The following is a 17,964-nucleotide window of genomic DNA, read 5'->3' on the forward strand; positions in this document are numbered from 1 at the left end:
AAATACATTTGGACACTTTGTAATAACGCCATCTAGTTCCAAATGTTCTAAGCAGAGATTATAATAAGAGTACTAAACAACTAACAGACATACTTCATCTTTTTTATCACCATGTATGAACCGTTATATGTCCCTGAACCTGTAATTGCCATATTTGACAGGCGATTTGGCAACAGCCGTTAGGCTTTTAGTGATGTTTTAAAAGCGACACTGCTGCCAATCCCTCGACCGTTAAGTTCCCTTAGTCGCTCTTACGATACCCACGGGCAAGGAGTGGCCTATTCTATGGCGAGCCTACACAGAGACATCTAGTTTTAAACTAAGCAGAACATTTAATATGGGTACTAGACAACTAATAGACATACTTAAATCCTTTTTTTTTTACACTTACATCTGGAGGGAAAGGGCTTGTTAGTAATGCGGTCAAATTGCCCCATTACTAAGCAATATACCCGTCAGGTCGACCTTCACGTGGTACCCCCAGGAAACCATCGTGGCTAATTCTAGTTGAATTCATCAGGATGAGCTAACTGACCTGCTTTCATCCTCATCAGTCATCTATCACTGGTGCCCGCCAGTGTATACCGATAGCGCAGACGGGGTTTCTATACCATTATCACCCATTGAAAAAAAACACTTACATCTTCCAATACAAAGGTCCAGTCCTTATCCTCCAGCTCGTTGGTGCGAGAGTCCTTGAACAGGGTCACCGCAACCGTGTGGTTCTCCGGCATTGTGTAGATCACGGACCCTCTGGGAAACACATAAGCATAGTGATCAGTTTAGCCAACTTTAAAAAAGTAGCAATTTCTTGTATGAATAATTTTTTTAGGAGACTTCCGAAAAAAAACGCGGTAACATCGACAGTAACGAACCGGTTTTTATTATTATTTTTGTGATCGATAAAAGGATACAATAATTTCTATTGTTTTTTTATGTAAATTTGAATAGCAAACAAGCTAACAGCCCACCTGATGATAGACATGAACAGTACCATGGACATAACTGTAGAGGGTTACAGTCAAAAATAATATTTTTAGAACAACAATATATGTATATAAAACGTGTAGATACAAGACGAGACAACCATTTGAATAGAAACAAAAACCGTATAAAAAAACAATATGAACATATATACATATGTGACCAGACTTTTATTTATTTATTTATTTAAGGAACACCAACAGCATATTGCATTACAACATATAGGTATAACAAACATTAAATATAATACAATATTAATGCACACGCCTGTTATAGGTATTCACAGCATTCACTTTAACATAATTATACAGTGCGAGAAAATTAAGTAAATAATAAAAATAAACATGTAACCTAAGTTGTGAGCAATATGTGTATTTAAATTTACTTATATTTATATTTAATATGTAATAACATACTTAAATGTACATCATGGGCACAGAGAAGTTTCAATAATTACTGTATACATGCTTATGTTTTCCCTACCACATGTAATCTAGTGTTTTTCATCAACCTTTTCCATGACCCCCTAGTAAGAAAAAATATTTAGCGACCCCCGACCCTTCGCTTTTTTTTTCATATATTTTATCCTGTAAAAAAAGCATACTGATACTGATCACAGCATAAATTGAAAAATAAAAATTTGTCATTCAAAATATTGTTAAAAGAATCCTTAAAAATTTACAAGAATTTTATAATCACGAAAATGAATCACGAAACAACCCAACTGAACGCCCTCAACGCTTGGAAGTTGGTTACCTTTTTTTTTACTTGCGTAGAAAAAAGAGAAGAGATAAAAGGTCATATGGAGACTCACTTGAGGGGATCTTTCAGCGTGGGCTCCCATTCCTTGGGCTCGGTGATGACGCGCCGCGACCGGCGGGTCCACACCACGCTTAGCTTGTTGGGCTTCCTGCAAATTGAACATATATATTTTATGCTTTTTTTTCTTATACAACTTAGAATGGCAAACAAGCTGACGGCCCACCTGATGGACAGTGGTAACCGTCGCCTATAGACACGAGCAGTACCATGGACATAACAGAGTATACTGTTTCGCCCATGATACCCCCCATCCGCTGCCATTCCTGAGGACTTAGGTGATATTCCTCTATACCATGTTAATTCACGTCATATCCCACCCTTCAAACCGAAACACAGCCATGCAAACACGACTGCATCACGGTAGAAACACGAATGGGACAGAGATACCCAAGCAATCGACTTTTGTACAAAGTCTCCCTCTGGTAAATATATTTACTAACTGGGATAAAAAGCCTATCTCCTTCTCTATTTCATGTAGTATATGTACACCAAATTTCATAGCGATCGGTTAACCTATTACGACGCTATAAGACAACAAACAAACAAACACACTTTCACATTAATAATATTAGTAAGGATTATTTACTTGACCACATTACAAAAACAAAATTTTGGTACAAAAACGTACTTAATTCTATTTAGCATTCTCTCCCAGTCAACCTTTGCTTTTCTGAGAACTATGGTTTTACACCTCCATATTCTGTGTTTTACCTTGACGGCAAAAACAGTGGGACAGTTGTACCCATGCAGATGGTATATACAGGGTCACCCGCTAGCTAGACATACCATTTAGGCGATGTATCCAAGTCGACCCGATGGTACGAGGCCGTGTATTGAAATTTAGCCGCGCGTTTGTTAACGCGCTGTAGCCGCTTCCACACGGACGCCATTTTTTTCTTCACTGGAATACAAAGTTACATTTTTTTTTTATGACACCGAGTGGTAAACGAGCATGCGGTTTCCCTAATGGTAAATAACTACACCCGGCAATGAGGACTAGCAACACTGGAGCAATTTGCAAACATGCTGCCGGCCTCACACACACATATTTTTAATACTTTATATTTTAAAAGGGCGTGCCATATAATTGTATCTATACATAATTAATAAAAAAAAGAATCATCAAAATCGATTCAGCACTGGTTCAAAATAACACACAAACAAAATACAGTCGAATGTGTTCTCACACATTCCTTTTTGAAGTCGGTTAAAGATATTAAAACAATGCAATACGATTATCCTTATAACACAAATGCTTTACAAATAATTAATAAATAACTATTAAAAACAAACTTTTTCCCATGATGAGTTCAGGGTCAACAACACTAGAATACGCTTATTAAGAGGGGCTTAACAATTGTCCTGATTGTTTGTCCATACACTAATATATATATTTTATTATTAATTTAATTAAAAACATTATAAAAATATTAACAATACAACACGTCAACCCCCGCTACACAAATAGCAAAACTGGAATGTATAGGGAAATACCACTCACATTGCGCGTGCGCCGATTATCTACGACATGCTGCTACCGCTCCTGTAACGGAAGTAAAAATGATAATGTAAAACAAATACACACATACATATCTGTCACGACTATCTCCCATTAGGATAAGTAGAAACAATAGAACGCCAAATGCCTCGATTCGAACAAGCCTCTTTCGGTTCCTTCACATTCATCAATATTTTCATACACGCTCGCCGGTTACGGGTACTTTTAATTTGGCCTGCCTTCAGCACGTCGCCTATTTGGTCGACATACGAGGTTTGTCCGGAAAGTACGTATAAAAGTTTTTTAAAAATTTTATTTTACAATTATTCAGGTAAATCAATTTTATCCCCTTCAAAGTACTCCCCCTGTGACATAATGCACTTGTGCCAACGCCGTTTCCACTGTGAGAAGGCTCCTTGAAAGTCCTCTGGTTGTAGGTTTCTCAGCTGCCCCGTCGTAGCTTTTTTTATCTCATTTATGTCCCCCAAATGCCGCCCCCGAAGTACCAATTTGGTTTTTGGGAACAAGAAGAAGTCACACGGGGCCAAATCCGGCGAATAGGGGGGGTGTTCGGTCACCGTAATGGAATTTTTACTCAAAAACTCACGGACAACAAGAGAGGTGTGGGCAGGGGCATTGTCGTGGTGAAGAATCCAACGCCCCTCTCGCGCCAATTCTGGACGAACTCGTGCCACACGAGCTTTGAGGCGTCTGAGCACATCGACGTAGAATTTTCCATCAACTGTCTGGCCTGGAGGGACGAATTCTTGATGGACAATCCCCCGAACATCGAAAAAAACAATCAACATTGTCTTGACATTTGAGCGGGATTTTCTTGATTTTTTTGTTCGTGGTTCCCCGGATGTCTTATCGAATTAGATCGGCAAAAATTTCACGGCCATTCTTGCCGAGTTTCGAGAGAAACTTGATTACGACGCGCTGCTCTTCAACGGAAGCGGGCTCCATGCCGACGGGGTTTCGTTAAGAGGTAACTTCACAGATGGCGTGACAAGCCAGTTCGCACCGCACGGCGGTCAGACCAGAACTGAAGCATTGTTAGGGACATAAGGAAGGGGTCCTGCGCTTACCTGGCCTCCCCACTCCTCTTTCTCGCATTCCAGAACACTTTTATACGAACTTTCCGGACAGACCTCGTACGTCCGTCTAGGACGGCCCCTACCGACATCTCCATTCATTGGTGCTCGATAAACCTCTTTCGTAATTCTTCTTTCATCCATCCTCTCCAAATAGTTGAGAAGAACTAATGCAAGATTCACAATAAACAAATTTATGGACTGTCGCCTTTAAACGTAATACTCCACATGTCTTATGTTCAAAGGCGACAGAAAAGAGACCTTTCTCCGAGCATATTAAAATCAAACTCCGTTTACGGTGTCGTAAGAGGCCACTAATAGAACTTGATGGTCGAATAATGGGCAGACGCCACCCTCTTACAACCTAAAGCCTAACTGCGGTTACCGGGGGAAGGGATTGTTAGTAATGGAGACTGAGAATCCTATTGCTAGCAATATACCCAACCAGGTCGACCTCCTCGCGGTTCTCCCTGAAAACTATCATGATTAATTCCAGATGGATTCGTCATGATGGGCTAACTGGCCTGTTTTCATTCTCATCTATCACCCTTCACTGGTGCTCCGCCATCGTATCCCGTTAGCGCAGGCGGGGTTACCATACCATTTACACCCATTAAAAAAAAAAACTGCGGTTACCAACTCGCCTACCAAGCACGGCAACTGCTGGCAAAACTCCTCAATAGGGAGAGGCCTATGTTCAGCAATGGACAGTTAACCGCTGAAATAATGATGATTAGAATCAAACACGACAGTTGTTACGTTACAGCTGTCTAGTGAATTTGTTAACGATGTTTTCCATTGCCGGAGAGAAAATCGAACACACGAGCTCTTGTAAATAAGACAAATAAACAATAAGGTAATTTTTAAGTAATTTGAAATACCAAGCTTATGGTCCGCCTGATGGAAAGTGGCAATTTTCGCCTATACACACAAACAGCTTGATGAACCTTATAGAAAATATTGTCACGCCCATCCTACAACCATACCTGTGGACTATGGTGTTTGGCATACTATCTAATTTCACTGCTATATCTTATCCTTCAGCCGAACAGTCTGCGATCACAGCTGCTTGGTGGCAGAGACACGAATAAAACAGAGATATTTGTGTAAAAATGTTTTGGCAAATAAATTTTTTTTTTTTTTACAACACAGGGGGCAAACGAGCATGCGGCTCACCTGATGGTAAGTGACTACCGCCGCCCATGGTCACCCACAACACCTACGGCATTGCAGGTGTGCTGCCGGCCTTTTAAAAAGGAATATGCTCTTTTCTTGAAGGTTATGTTGTCGTATCGGTTCGGAAATACTGCTGCTGGAAGTTGATTCCAAAGAGTGGTTGTGCGTGGGAGAAAGTGCCTTGAAAAACGCACGGTGGAGGACCGCCACTCGTCCAGATGGTTGGGATGAAATTTTAGTTTATGGCGGGTTGTACGATGGTGAAAACCTGCAGCAGGTATCAATCCGAACAATTCTTCAGAGCACTCCCCATGATAAATTCGGTAGAAGATGCACAGAGATGCAACATTTCTACGCAGTTTCAGTGGGTCGAGCCGGACAGTAAGACGCCGATCGTCAACAATTCGAGCTGCCCGACTTTGAATGCGGTCTAACGGAAGGAGTTGGTACTGTGGCGCTCCTGCCCACAGGTGAGAACAGTATTCCATGTGTGGCCTCACTTGAGCTTTATACAGTTTCAGGCGGTTTTCTGGCGTGAAATACCGTCTCACCCTATTGAGCACCCCCAACTTTTTGGAAGCTATCTTAGCTTTTTCCTCCAGATGACCGCAAAACTGGACGTCGCTAGATATATCGACGCCAAGAATCCCCAGACTCGACTTATTATCAAGAGAAGTGCCCTGAAAGTGAGGTGATACGACAAACGGTGTCTTTTTAAATTTAAATAAATAATCATTTCATTTCATATGGACGACTTTAGTGCCCTCTGGTGTCTAGTAATATATTTTACATACATACATACATACATACATATCTGTCACGCCTGTCTCCCATTAGGGTAGGCAGAAACAATGAAATATATATAATATATTTTTTGCTATCATATTTCCATTCATAATTTATAAAAAGATTTTTTTTTTAATTGACTGACTAAACCAGTCTAATTAATAACTAATTTATTAATGCACGGCCTAAACTTTAGGAGTTATAAATTGTAAACCCAAAGATTCCCCGAATTTCCCTCGAGACCATGTCATGGTCATACCATGAAACGAAATTTCGAAATTTCGGACTCAATTTGGTGTTTTTGTTTATACCAAAATCGGACCAATAAAAGGAGATTAACATTTCGTTCGTCATACATTCTATCATAGAAGTCCAAAGAAACAATATTTTAAAATTTTTAATATTTCCAAACGGCATGTATTATGTAATTTTAACATCAAATTTGTGTTTTGGCTCCGAAATTTCGGAAAACATTTCATGGTAGGCCCACAGGAGATAACAGTTACGCGGGCGCAGACGCAGTAAACAACTAGCTACACATAATATACAAAGCAGAAGTCATTGATAATGACATTCCTACTAGAAGATCCGACACCCACATTGATTATGAATCAATGATCTCATCTCTTTATATATAGAACTCGCATCATTTACATGTGATACATACACTATATTTGGCAATTCCCAAATTACTTGTCGATGACACACTTATTACTTAGACAGACCAGAGAGATATTGACAATGTTGCTGTAGTTTTCAATAGTATTTGTTTGTTTAATTTTGTTTATATTTGTTTAATTTTGTTTATATTTGTTTAATTTTGTTTATATTTGTTTAATTTTGTTTACTTTAGTATTATTTTGTGTTTCGTTTACTTGTATTTTATTTTGTGCAAATTCTAGTGGCTACCAAATTACTATTTAAGTATATAATTATGTATTATTTTATCTGTTTGTTTGCCTTAAATAAATAAATAAATAAACAAAGATTTTGGAATAGAATAGATGGAATGCATAGTTGGTGTGTTGCTCGTTATATTTATGACATTGTCAATGCGTTAGAGAGGGATAAACATAAAGACTAGTGTCCGACCGAAACAGGTTTTACAGCCGAAACCGAAACTTATTGGAACACATTTAAAATTTCTCTTCTATACGGAAATCTAGTGTATTTTTTACACAATTATTTACACAAACACACAGATACTTAAAGGGTTATAATAAACACAAATTAAAGTGTGTAACAAATATGTCATATATATTTATATATAAAAACATACTAGATACATAGAAACTAAGGCCGAAAGTAGAATTTCTGGCCGAAACTAGCCGAAACCGAAACTGAAAATTCGGTCGGACACTAATAAAAACGCATCTGCCTTTTAACTAGTCCGTAGAAGTCAAATTCATCGAAATATGTCACTTGGTTTTATTGGCCGTATAACCCCACCAAATTGAGACACAGCCTGCTTGCATACTTTCTACATAAACTGTGTCGAATATATAATCTAGTAATGCAAAATTTGTTATTGACAAATAATTGACATATCAAACATTTTCTATACACTAGCCTGCTATGAATTGAGAAAAATAGAAACTGATAATGTATCTTTCATCCTCTTTTTACTTATAATATTTGCATAAGAAGAAAGGAGGCAACCATGTGATTTACAGTTTTTATTTTATACCTTCTATGTAATTCCTTGTTCTTAGGTACTAAATTCGTCTGCTAGATGCCTCTGTCCTACCCAAATTTCTGCCATTTTACCCGTAGTTGCCACGCTTGGCAGACGTGTTGGCAACCGCAATTAGGCTTTGGTCTTATTTTGGTGATTTTGTGATTTAAGAAAGACACTGCTGCCTATCTATTGACCATTAAGCTCCTTTAGTCGCCTCTTCTGACACCCGCGGGAAAGGAAGTGGTGGCCTATTCTACGCCAGAACTACTGGTTGAAGAATGGGCAGAAGCATCCCTTTTAAAACTGCCAAAAGCCTATATGCCCTTGCCAATCCGCCTGCCAAGTGTGGCATGTACTGAAAAAACTCCCTTTATGGATGAGGCCTGTGTTCAGCAGTGGACAGTTAACGGCTGATTGATGGTGACGCCATTTTTATGGAATGAGTTACGTTAATATCTAAAGCAGTGATATTACATGGTGCGGAGGCGTAACACTATTATCCTCGGGAGTAGTCGAGCACAATTACCGTGTACTAAGATATAACGCCTTATTCCTCAATATCATGGGCGTCACAGTGTAATCTGTGACGTCCACTTGCTATTCATGTCTAGGCTACGGTTACCGCTTTCCATCAGGTGGACTGTCAGCTTATTAGCCATTTCTAGTGTAAAAGTACCCATTTGCTATACAAAAAGAGCCAATTTAAAGCCGTTAGTTTTTGGAGGAGCTTTTTCTGTTTTGATCTCAGAATGGCAAATAAAATAGGTTTTATATTAACAAAAAAAAACCTTTTTTTTTTATTAATTAACCTTTACCTTTATTAACTTTTTTTTTTAATTTCCGTTTTTTTATAAACCGAAGAACATGCAGCGCGAAAGTTTAAAAGTTACCTTTTTCAACCGACTGCAAAAAGAAGGTTATCAATTCGGTTGTATTATTTTATGTTTCTTACCTCATAACTTCGTCAGTTGTAAACCGATTTGGTAAATTCTTTTTTTTTTTTTTTATCTGAAAGCATAATATTACCAATTTGGTCCCGTAGATATTTTATCAAAATCGATTCGTAATTTATTTTTTTAGACCAAAACAACTGTTTCTATTACAATTAAATTGTTTTTTGTGGGACACAGCTTTTATTATTCCACGTATTCTTTCATGCTTAATAACAGAGAATACAAATTTTACGACTGAAAAAGAAAGAATTTTAATTTAGGCACAATGTTTGTACAGTATATTTATTTATTTATTTAACTCTTTATTGGAACAAAAACATAAAAAATAAACAATGACGTATAAACAATTCAAATGACAGTAGTATGAAGTACAGATTAAAATATACATATAAAGGTACAAAAGGCGGTGTTATCGCTAGGGCAATCTCTTACAGACAACCTTTGGTTAAAGGAGAACATATATGTAGAAAGTTTACAAAAAACCGAAATTACAAATTGGTCTTGTAGAAATTTTATCAATATCGATTCAGTAATTACTTTTTAAAACAAAATAGTTTTTTCAAAATTGATGTTGGACTTTTTTTAAATTCAATCTTAATTGTTTTACCCAAAAACCAGAGGGAGACTTTGTACAAAAGTGGATTGCTTGAATACCTCTGTCCCATTCGTGTTTCAACCGTGAAGCAGTTGTGTTTGCATGGCTGTGTTTCGATTTGAAGGGTGGGATATGGCGTGAATTTACTGGGTACAGAGGAATAACACCTGAGTCCTCAGGGATGGCAACGCATGGGGGGTATCATGGGCGAAACAGTATACTCTGTTATGTTAATGGTACTGCTCATGTCTATAGGTGACGGTTACCACTTTCCATCAGGTGGGCCGTCAGCTTGTTTGCCATTCTAAGTTGTATAATAAAAAAAAAATTTACCATTATACCTTTTATGTAACTAATGGCAAGTCATGGAGTTTGAGCCTATTACTATTTGAACCACAAAACACATTGATGCTTTCATAGCATTGACCTACTAATGGTAGTAGGTCAATTCTTTCATGCGACACATCTATCTCTATGTCTACATCACTACATAGTATAAAACAAAGTCGCTATCGCTGTCTGTCCGTCCCTGTGTATGCTTTAAATCTTTAAAACTACGCAACGGATTTTGAAGCGGTTTTTTTTTTTTTTAAATAGATAGTTATGTCCATGGTACTGCTCATGTCTATAGGCGACGGTTACCATTTTCTATCAGGTGGGCCGTCAGCTTGTTTGCCATTCTAAGTTGTTTAAAAAAAATACTACCCGTGTGAAGCCGGGACCTGTAGGTCTACCATGAAATGATTTCCGAAATTTCGGGGACGAACGAAACAGAAATTTGATATTAAAATTACATAATACATGCCGTTTAAAATTATTAAAAATGTTAAAATATCGTTCCTTTGGACTATTAGGATAGGATTTATGATGAACGAAATGTTAAGCTCCATTTACTGGCTCGACTTCGGTACAAACAAAAACACGAAATTGAGCCCGAAAATTCGAAATTTCATTTCATGGTAGACCACCTGGTCACCACTATAGTATAAAGCAAAGTCGCTGGTTGCGTCTATTTTTCCTAATTAAATAACTTTATCGACCAAAAGAAAATATGGTACAAAAGGCGAACTCGATGCTAGAAGCATTCTCTACCAGTCAACCTTTGGGATGAACAGTGAATCACGAACGTAGTACTTCAATATTGAGACAGGTAAAGACAATAATAATTTCTCTGCCTAACTTCTATACCACGCATCAGATTTTGCTATGGGTTTCACTGTCATTTAAATATTTTTGATAGGTTTATACAATATTTCAATTAAGCTTTGTACAATATCTCAAACATTTGTATGAGTAGATTGCATCTGTGAAGTCGGGGGGTTCTTTAGTGTTTTTTTTTTATAACACCCCCTGTAAGCCTCATGCTTAAACGAGCACGCTGCTCACCTGATGGTAAGTGACTACCGCCGCCCATGATCACCCACAACACCAACGGTATTGTAGGTGTACTACTAGCCTTTTAATAAGGAATATGCTCTTTTCTTGAAGTTTATGATGTCGTATCGGTTCTTGAATATAGCTGCTGGAAGTTGATTCCAAAGAGTGTAAAACAATAAATATATTCAAATATGATCTAAAAATAAGGAAACCAGATGTACATACTATTTATAGACATACACGCAAATTGTATGGGCATGCATGTATGAGATGTTATTAAACATTATTATTTCCTCAAACTGTTATCATTCAATATTTTTATTACACACTACACATGGTATAAATACAAAGTCGGATGCAAATGGAAGGATGCAGGTATCGTATAAGTCTAGACTGTACAAGAACGTTTAAAAAGTCACTTTAAGCGAATTCTGATAAGATTCATTTTATATAACGACTAGTTATTGACCGAGACTTTATGGAATTAGGTAACTATAATTTCTCGATGACATATCAGGATAAAATAGCCGTGTGGTCCCGGCATGGAATAGGCCACCCCTGTCTTTCCCGTGGGTGTCGTAAGAGGCGACTTAGGGAACTTAATGATAGAGGGATAGGCAGCAGCATTCCTCTTAAAACATCTCTAAAAGCCTAACTGCGGTTACCAACCCGCCTGCCAAGCGTGGCAACTACTGGTAAGAAAATGGGAAAGGCTTATGTTCAGCAGTGGGCAGTTAACGGCTGAAATAAACGATGATATTAAGATAAAACATACTGTAGATTTTAAGCTCGACTGCCAATAACACAACTGTGAACCGCATTTTGGTGCAATAACCACCAAATTGGATTATTATTGTTAAACTCGCAAAAATCTAACTGTTTATTAAAAATTATTAAAAAAAAAGTTTTACGTTTTTATATTAGTTGGGATTTATGAGTCCAATATGGGTGTATCATATTTATAATGCAAGAGATGACACCCAATTAGAATCCAACTTGATAAGTGCATTGCAGTTGCAAACTTTATCAGAGCAACTTTAAATAAATAGCTTGAACTTTGAACTTTGGGTAATCCTTGTAACTCTGCCGACTTTCTGAATTATGATAATAAACCCAATTAAGTCCATGATCCAATATATTTCATCATGATCTAATATTTATTTGTATCCATTTTTAACTGACTGCACTGAAGAAATCAAATGTATATAAACAACTAAAAATGCTTTTTTATGTAAAAGCAATGATATATTTCTTGTAACAAGTGTTTTTATAACAATGTTTTTGCTTCAGATCAGATTTCTTCACTATCCAAACTCCACAACACTGGAATACACTGCCGACTGAAGGTATACATGAGCTTACAAATAAATTTATGTTAAAAACAGTCCATGCTCAACTTATGAACTCATATCGCCATATCCCATCCTTCAAACCGAAACAAAGCCATGCAAACACAACTGCTTCACGGTAGAAACACGAATGGGACAGAGGTACCCAAGCAATCAACTTTTATACAAAGTCTTCCTTGTACTAATTGTATATAGAATTATACTAATATATGTATTAAAAATAGATTTACCCACCAATTATGGTAAAATATAGCGGTGTAATTACCTACTATGTACCATTTGTAAAAAACAATTAAATTATAACCATCATATTGCTAGCATTTAGGTTACTAGTACTTAATACTAACAATGTCTACTCTCTGACTGGATTTTTTTATACCACCAAGGTGGCAAATAAGCATACAATCTATCTGATGATAAACAGTAACTGGACGGTTTATTAACAAGCTTTTAGCATTACTTCTTCATCCTATATAGGATAGGTTGAGCTATTAAGAAGCTAAGAGATAGTAAACTGACTTCCATATTTATAACATTAGTAATTATTACATTATAGGTATCTGTCTTATTGTTAGAGAGACAAACAAGCAAAATATCTCTGATTTCTTTTATATTGGAATATAATATACTCAACTTATAATTAACTTAATATAATTAACTTAACTTTATGGACACTCACTATACACCCACTCTAACTTGCCTACCTCGCTATGGAATCAAAATTTTTGTTTGTATAAGTAAAATCCGTTATTGGCTGTATTCATAAGAGACTTAGCATGTAAGTTATTTTTTAAGAGCTGTGGATTTTTGTATAAAATAAAATAAAAAAATAATTCTGATTAGATGTGTCTAATAAGACAATAATAGGATAAACTTATATTTCATTATCTCTGTAGAGATATACAGTTAATACTGATGTATTTTATATCTTATCAATTAAAGTTATTGATAACAAATTAATATAATCTCATAATTTAGTATTTATATAATATATAGTATATATACACATATATACATAGTAAATATCAATAACTATTTAAGTAACTTTTTTTTTCATATTATTACTTCCATAAAAAGTTGGAATCTGTTCAGGAAAAAAAAACAACAATAATTTATGAAACAATAGAAGTGTTACTTCTAATCAGATTAATATTTAAAAAAATAAAATTCCAATTAGGTTGGCAAATGTGAGCATGTTAACTGTAACATTACTTAATATTAACAGTAAATTATTCCTCTGATAACCCCAAATAAAATTATAGTCATGAGCATAATTATAATCATACAAGTGTTTTATGTGTAGTATAATAATGTAGTTTTTATTTTATTAATTTCTTTTAAAATATATTCTTTAACCATTTATGAGATAGTGTTATAGACACTAATATTTTTTTTACCATATTAAACTTCAGAGCAAGGCATAGCTTCAATAGTTATTCTATTTATTATAAAAAAAAAAAACTAACATAATTTAATTCACAATGACACATTACACAAGAATATAAATATTAATTTAAAAAAAGATAAAAAGTGTAATGTTCACTGCTGTCTTTTTATTTTAGCATAAAACACTAGAAAATACATTTAAGAATAAATTAATATAATATTATGTTTTATTTTTATGTTGTTACTAAGCCTTAGAATAAGTATACAAGAGTTTCTGAAGTTTCAACATATAAAATGGAGTGCCAGACACCTAATATAAATAAAAATGTACAAATAAACATTCCCAGCTGCGGTGGTTACACGTCGTAGTACTTGATGTCTATAAATAACACAAACCCATCAAAAGAAACCCTATTTACGACAAGAGCACATATAGTTTGCAACACTATAGGGAAGTTCAAGTAACTGGGGCTGATATCATCGCTTCCTCTTTTAAAGCCTCGTTCATGAATTAATTAACGCAGAGTAAACATCGACCTAGCCTTGATAAAAGACCCTCCGAAAAATAAATGAACACTTACGATTAATATAGATGACTGTGGCATCAACGAAACTTGGTCATCTGAAGTGTTATTAGTCACTATTTGACACTATACACAATTTTAATGTTTACACAACAATATTCTGACTAATGAAGGGAAGAGATATTTCTAAGACTGCTTAATTTTTACGTAAAATAGCTAGTGCAAACAGAAAACTTCAATACATTTTTTTTTTAGTACGTTTGTTCCGTTTGGAACAGGCTAAGGTCGGAGACCATGCTGCCTAGTCTTCAAAAAGATAATTTGTCTGGAATTTTATTTTTCTAATGTCGCTTCAGTTATTGTCATAATCTTCAATATTTCATTTGTCAAATCCGGTAAGTACATTTTCATAAATATCTTTTCTTGAGTTTTCTTAAACCAGTGGATTTATCAAATTAAAAATAAATAATTATAAAAAATCATTGTCTTGCAATTCAATAAAAGTATTCTTATAGCTCCTTGAATGTTGTAGTAATATAAGTGAAAATAGCTTTGAAACAAGAAGGAAATCTTAAGAGAAGCGGGATTGAGTGCGGGATATTTATGTGTCTTTGAATGACAAATTCAGAGCAATCAAAAAAAAGGTGATGTAGAGATTGGGCTGTATTTGAGTTACACCATGTGCATGATGGGGAAGCGATCATGCCCATTCGGTGCAGGTGTTCGTTGAAATGTCCGTGGCCGATTCGTAATCTACAAATATTGGTGTAAAATTTTCTGTTTGTGTCCTTTCCTTTGCAGAACCACGGTTTTCCAATACGCCAATTAATTTTGCGGTACCATTTGCCTTTAGTCTGTAATATTTGAGTCCAATGCTCCTCCCATTTAGTTGTAACGATTTTATGTATTCCAATACTACAATCTGAATAACAAAGGGGTAAATCTTGAACACGAGCAGCACTTGAATTAATAATTTTAGCCAAAGTGTCTACTTGTTCATTCCCAAACACTCCAATATGTGAAGGGGTCCAGATGAAGATAATATCTTTTCCATATATAGTACAGAGATGATAATATTTATTACGAATTTCTTGAATTAAGTAGTTTGATGATGAAATGAATGTGTTATTTTTTAATGCCATAAGAACACTCATACTATCTGTAATTATAATCCATTTCGAATATAGTACCTGTTTTTCTATGTATTCTAATGCTAAAAATATAGCTTTTGCTTCTGCTGTGTAAATACTAGCCAAAGTTGAAATTTTATAACCGTGACCAAATCTATTTGACAAATCGTAAAAAGCCACTGAAGTGCTAAGTGCATTTTTGGAACCATCTGTATATATCTGCCTGTAGTCAATAAATTCTGATAAAGTCTCATACATATCGTGCTTTTCTTTTATGTCTTTACGTATAACAATTTTGATCTTACAGAACTTACTCTCATAAAGGCCATTATAACAAGGAAGTATCTTACTACTATAGATGTTATATTCATCTCGTAAATTCAAATCATTGACAATAGTTTTATTCAAAAACATAGAAATGGGGCAATTTAATAATTTGAGTATGAGTGGGTTATTGGAAACTGAAAAAACTTTGAAGAGAAATTTGAGTTTTAGGTATTCGAAACGAAGAAGGATAGGAGGCAAATTACATTCTACTTGCATTGAGATAATTGGAGAAGTATACATAGCACCTAAAATAAGTCTTAAATTCATATTTTGAATTTTTTCGAGTTTTTCTACTAATTTATGTTCTGAGGCATAACAAAAGAAAGCGTAATCAAAATTACTTCTAACAAGAGATTTGTAAAGTAAAAGGATAATTTTAGGATCAGCTCCCCAGTTACGACCAATTACAGATCTTATTATATTAGTGGCTCTTAAAGCACGATCTACTAAGCAATCAACGTATAGATCCCATTTTAAATTTTGATGAAAAATTACCCCCAGAAATTTAACGCTACAGTCTGTTGGAAGAGTTTGATTATTATATATAATATTCATTAATGGAACATATTTATGAACTTGATGAAAAACAACTACTTTACTTTTGGTTAAACTAATATCGAGGGAAAGAAGAGAAAAATATTTCTCAAGTCTTTTTAATGACTCATTTAACACTAATTGCATATCAATAATATTCTTTCCTTTTATATAAATTAATAAATCATCGGCAAATTGCAAGTTGTTCACACTGTTTCCTAAAATTGAATTAAGTTTATAGATATATAAAATATATAGTAGCGGGCTTAGAATACCACCTTGACATACTCCTTTAGAGCTTAACCTAGGTCCTATTAATTTACTATTTACTTTAACATACACTTCTCTATTACTAAGAAAATTATAAATCCATTCGATAAGTTTCATTGGAAGAAATGAGGATAAAATCGAAGATAGAACTGTTAAATTTACATTGTTAAAAGCTCCTACGACATCTAAAAAAACAGATAGAACATATTCATCGTTATTCAAAGCAGTACTAAGGTCGACATAGAAGTTCGCTAAACTTTCGCGCGCTGAATATCCACGGCGAAAACCAAATTGATTCGATGGTAATATACTATTACTTTCAATAAAGAACTCTAAACGCTGTTTAATTAATTGTTCGAATAATTTGCCTGCACAGGACGTCAATGTTATAGGTCTATAGGAGTCGAAATTTGTAGGATCTTTACCGGGTTTAATTACTGGAATCAAACAATCCATTTTCCATTCTGGTGGGATAATACAGTCCTTCCATAAATCGTTAAAAATTTGTAAGAGTTTAGTAAGGTTTATTTTATTCAGCAATCGAAACATATTGTATGTTAAGCGATCAAGGCCACTAGCTGTATCTTTTCTAGATTTTACTGCACTGGATATTTCATCAATTGAGAATGGGTCAGTGAGAAATTTTGGGCATGAATTAACAGAATTAAACTGTTTGTCATCAAAAGGTGAGTGTACAAAATCAGGAGTATATTTGCGTAAAAAATCATTGACCCATGATATATCTTTAAAATGATTTTGACGATGTTTTGAATTTAGTTTTCTCATATTATGCCAAACAGTGGAAATTGGTGTTAATCTATTAAATTTGGAACAAAATTCCTGCCACCCCTGTTGTCTTACTTGCTTAATTACTAACTTTTTAACAGCTTGAACTCTTTTAAAATTTATGTAATTATCGAGAGTTGGATTTTGTTTAAACCTAAGGTAAGCCGCTTTACTATCATTGACAGCTGTCGCACACCTGTTATTCCACCAAGGTACTGCAATATGTTTGTGCCTCTTTGAAGTATTTGCACCGCTATTTGATAAGTTCCTACGTGGAACGGAACGTTCCACAGCTGTCAAAATAATTTTACAGAACCTATTGTAATTGTTTAAGGGTTCATTGACATCATACTCGAAATCCAAAAGTAATCGATTAACAGTTTCAGAATAAAGATCCCAATTAACGAGACGTAGGTTTATACGATTTAACAAAAGTTTATTAACTTCATCTATAGGAGCATGTTGTTCACCTGACGGAGTTGATGAAGAGTTCTTTGTGTTTATTTTAGTAAAAGTCGGCAGGTGATAACTTCCTAACGGATCATCATGAACCGACCACTCGCATTTTAATGATATGGATGGGGATACCATAGTTAAATCAAGGCCATTGGGTCTCCAAATATGAGAGCCAACAGTAGTAACTTGCTTATCATTTAATAGTACCAAATTACATTCATCTAAACAATCAAGAATGT

The 17,964-nt window shown here is 35.2% G+C and overlaps 1 protein-coding gene across 4 annotated transcripts in view; it reads right to left on the reverse strand.

The window, feature by feature from the left end:
- Positions 1–14,557, reverse strand: part of LOC113510365 (EH domain-binding protein 1) — a 53,598-nt gene extending 39,041 nt beyond the window's left edge. For 3 of the 4 annotated variants that reach the window (XM_052891957.1, XM_052891955.1, XM_052891954.1), the window contains exons 1-4: positions 3,100–3,254; positions 2,593–2,707; positions 1,799–1,894; positions 642–753 (exon numbers count right to left, since the gene is read on the reverse strand). In XM_052891957.1, coding sequence (XP_052747917.1) covers positions 642–753; positions 1,799–1,894; positions 2,593–2,707; positions 3,100–3,109 — 333 coding nt within the window. In that variant the 5' untranslated portion in view covers positions 3,110–3,254. Of the gene's footprint in view, positions 1–641; positions 754–1,798; positions 1,895–2,592; positions 2,708–3,099; positions 3,255–3,307; positions 3,350–14,279 lie in introns of those variants that run through there. The other variant, XM_052891956.1, reaches the window with a different exon arrangement.
- Positions 14,558–17,964: the final 3,407 nt, after the last annotated feature.

Source organism: Galleria mellonella, unplaced genomic scaffold, assembly GCF_026898425.1.
Source record: "Galleria mellonella isolate WM207_F2 unplaced genomic scaffold, CSIRO_AGI_GalMel_v1 utg146, whole genome shotgun sequence".
NCBI classification, from domain to species: domain Eukaryota; kingdom Metazoa; phylum Arthropoda; class Insecta; order Lepidoptera; family Pyralidae; genus Galleria; species Galleria mellonella.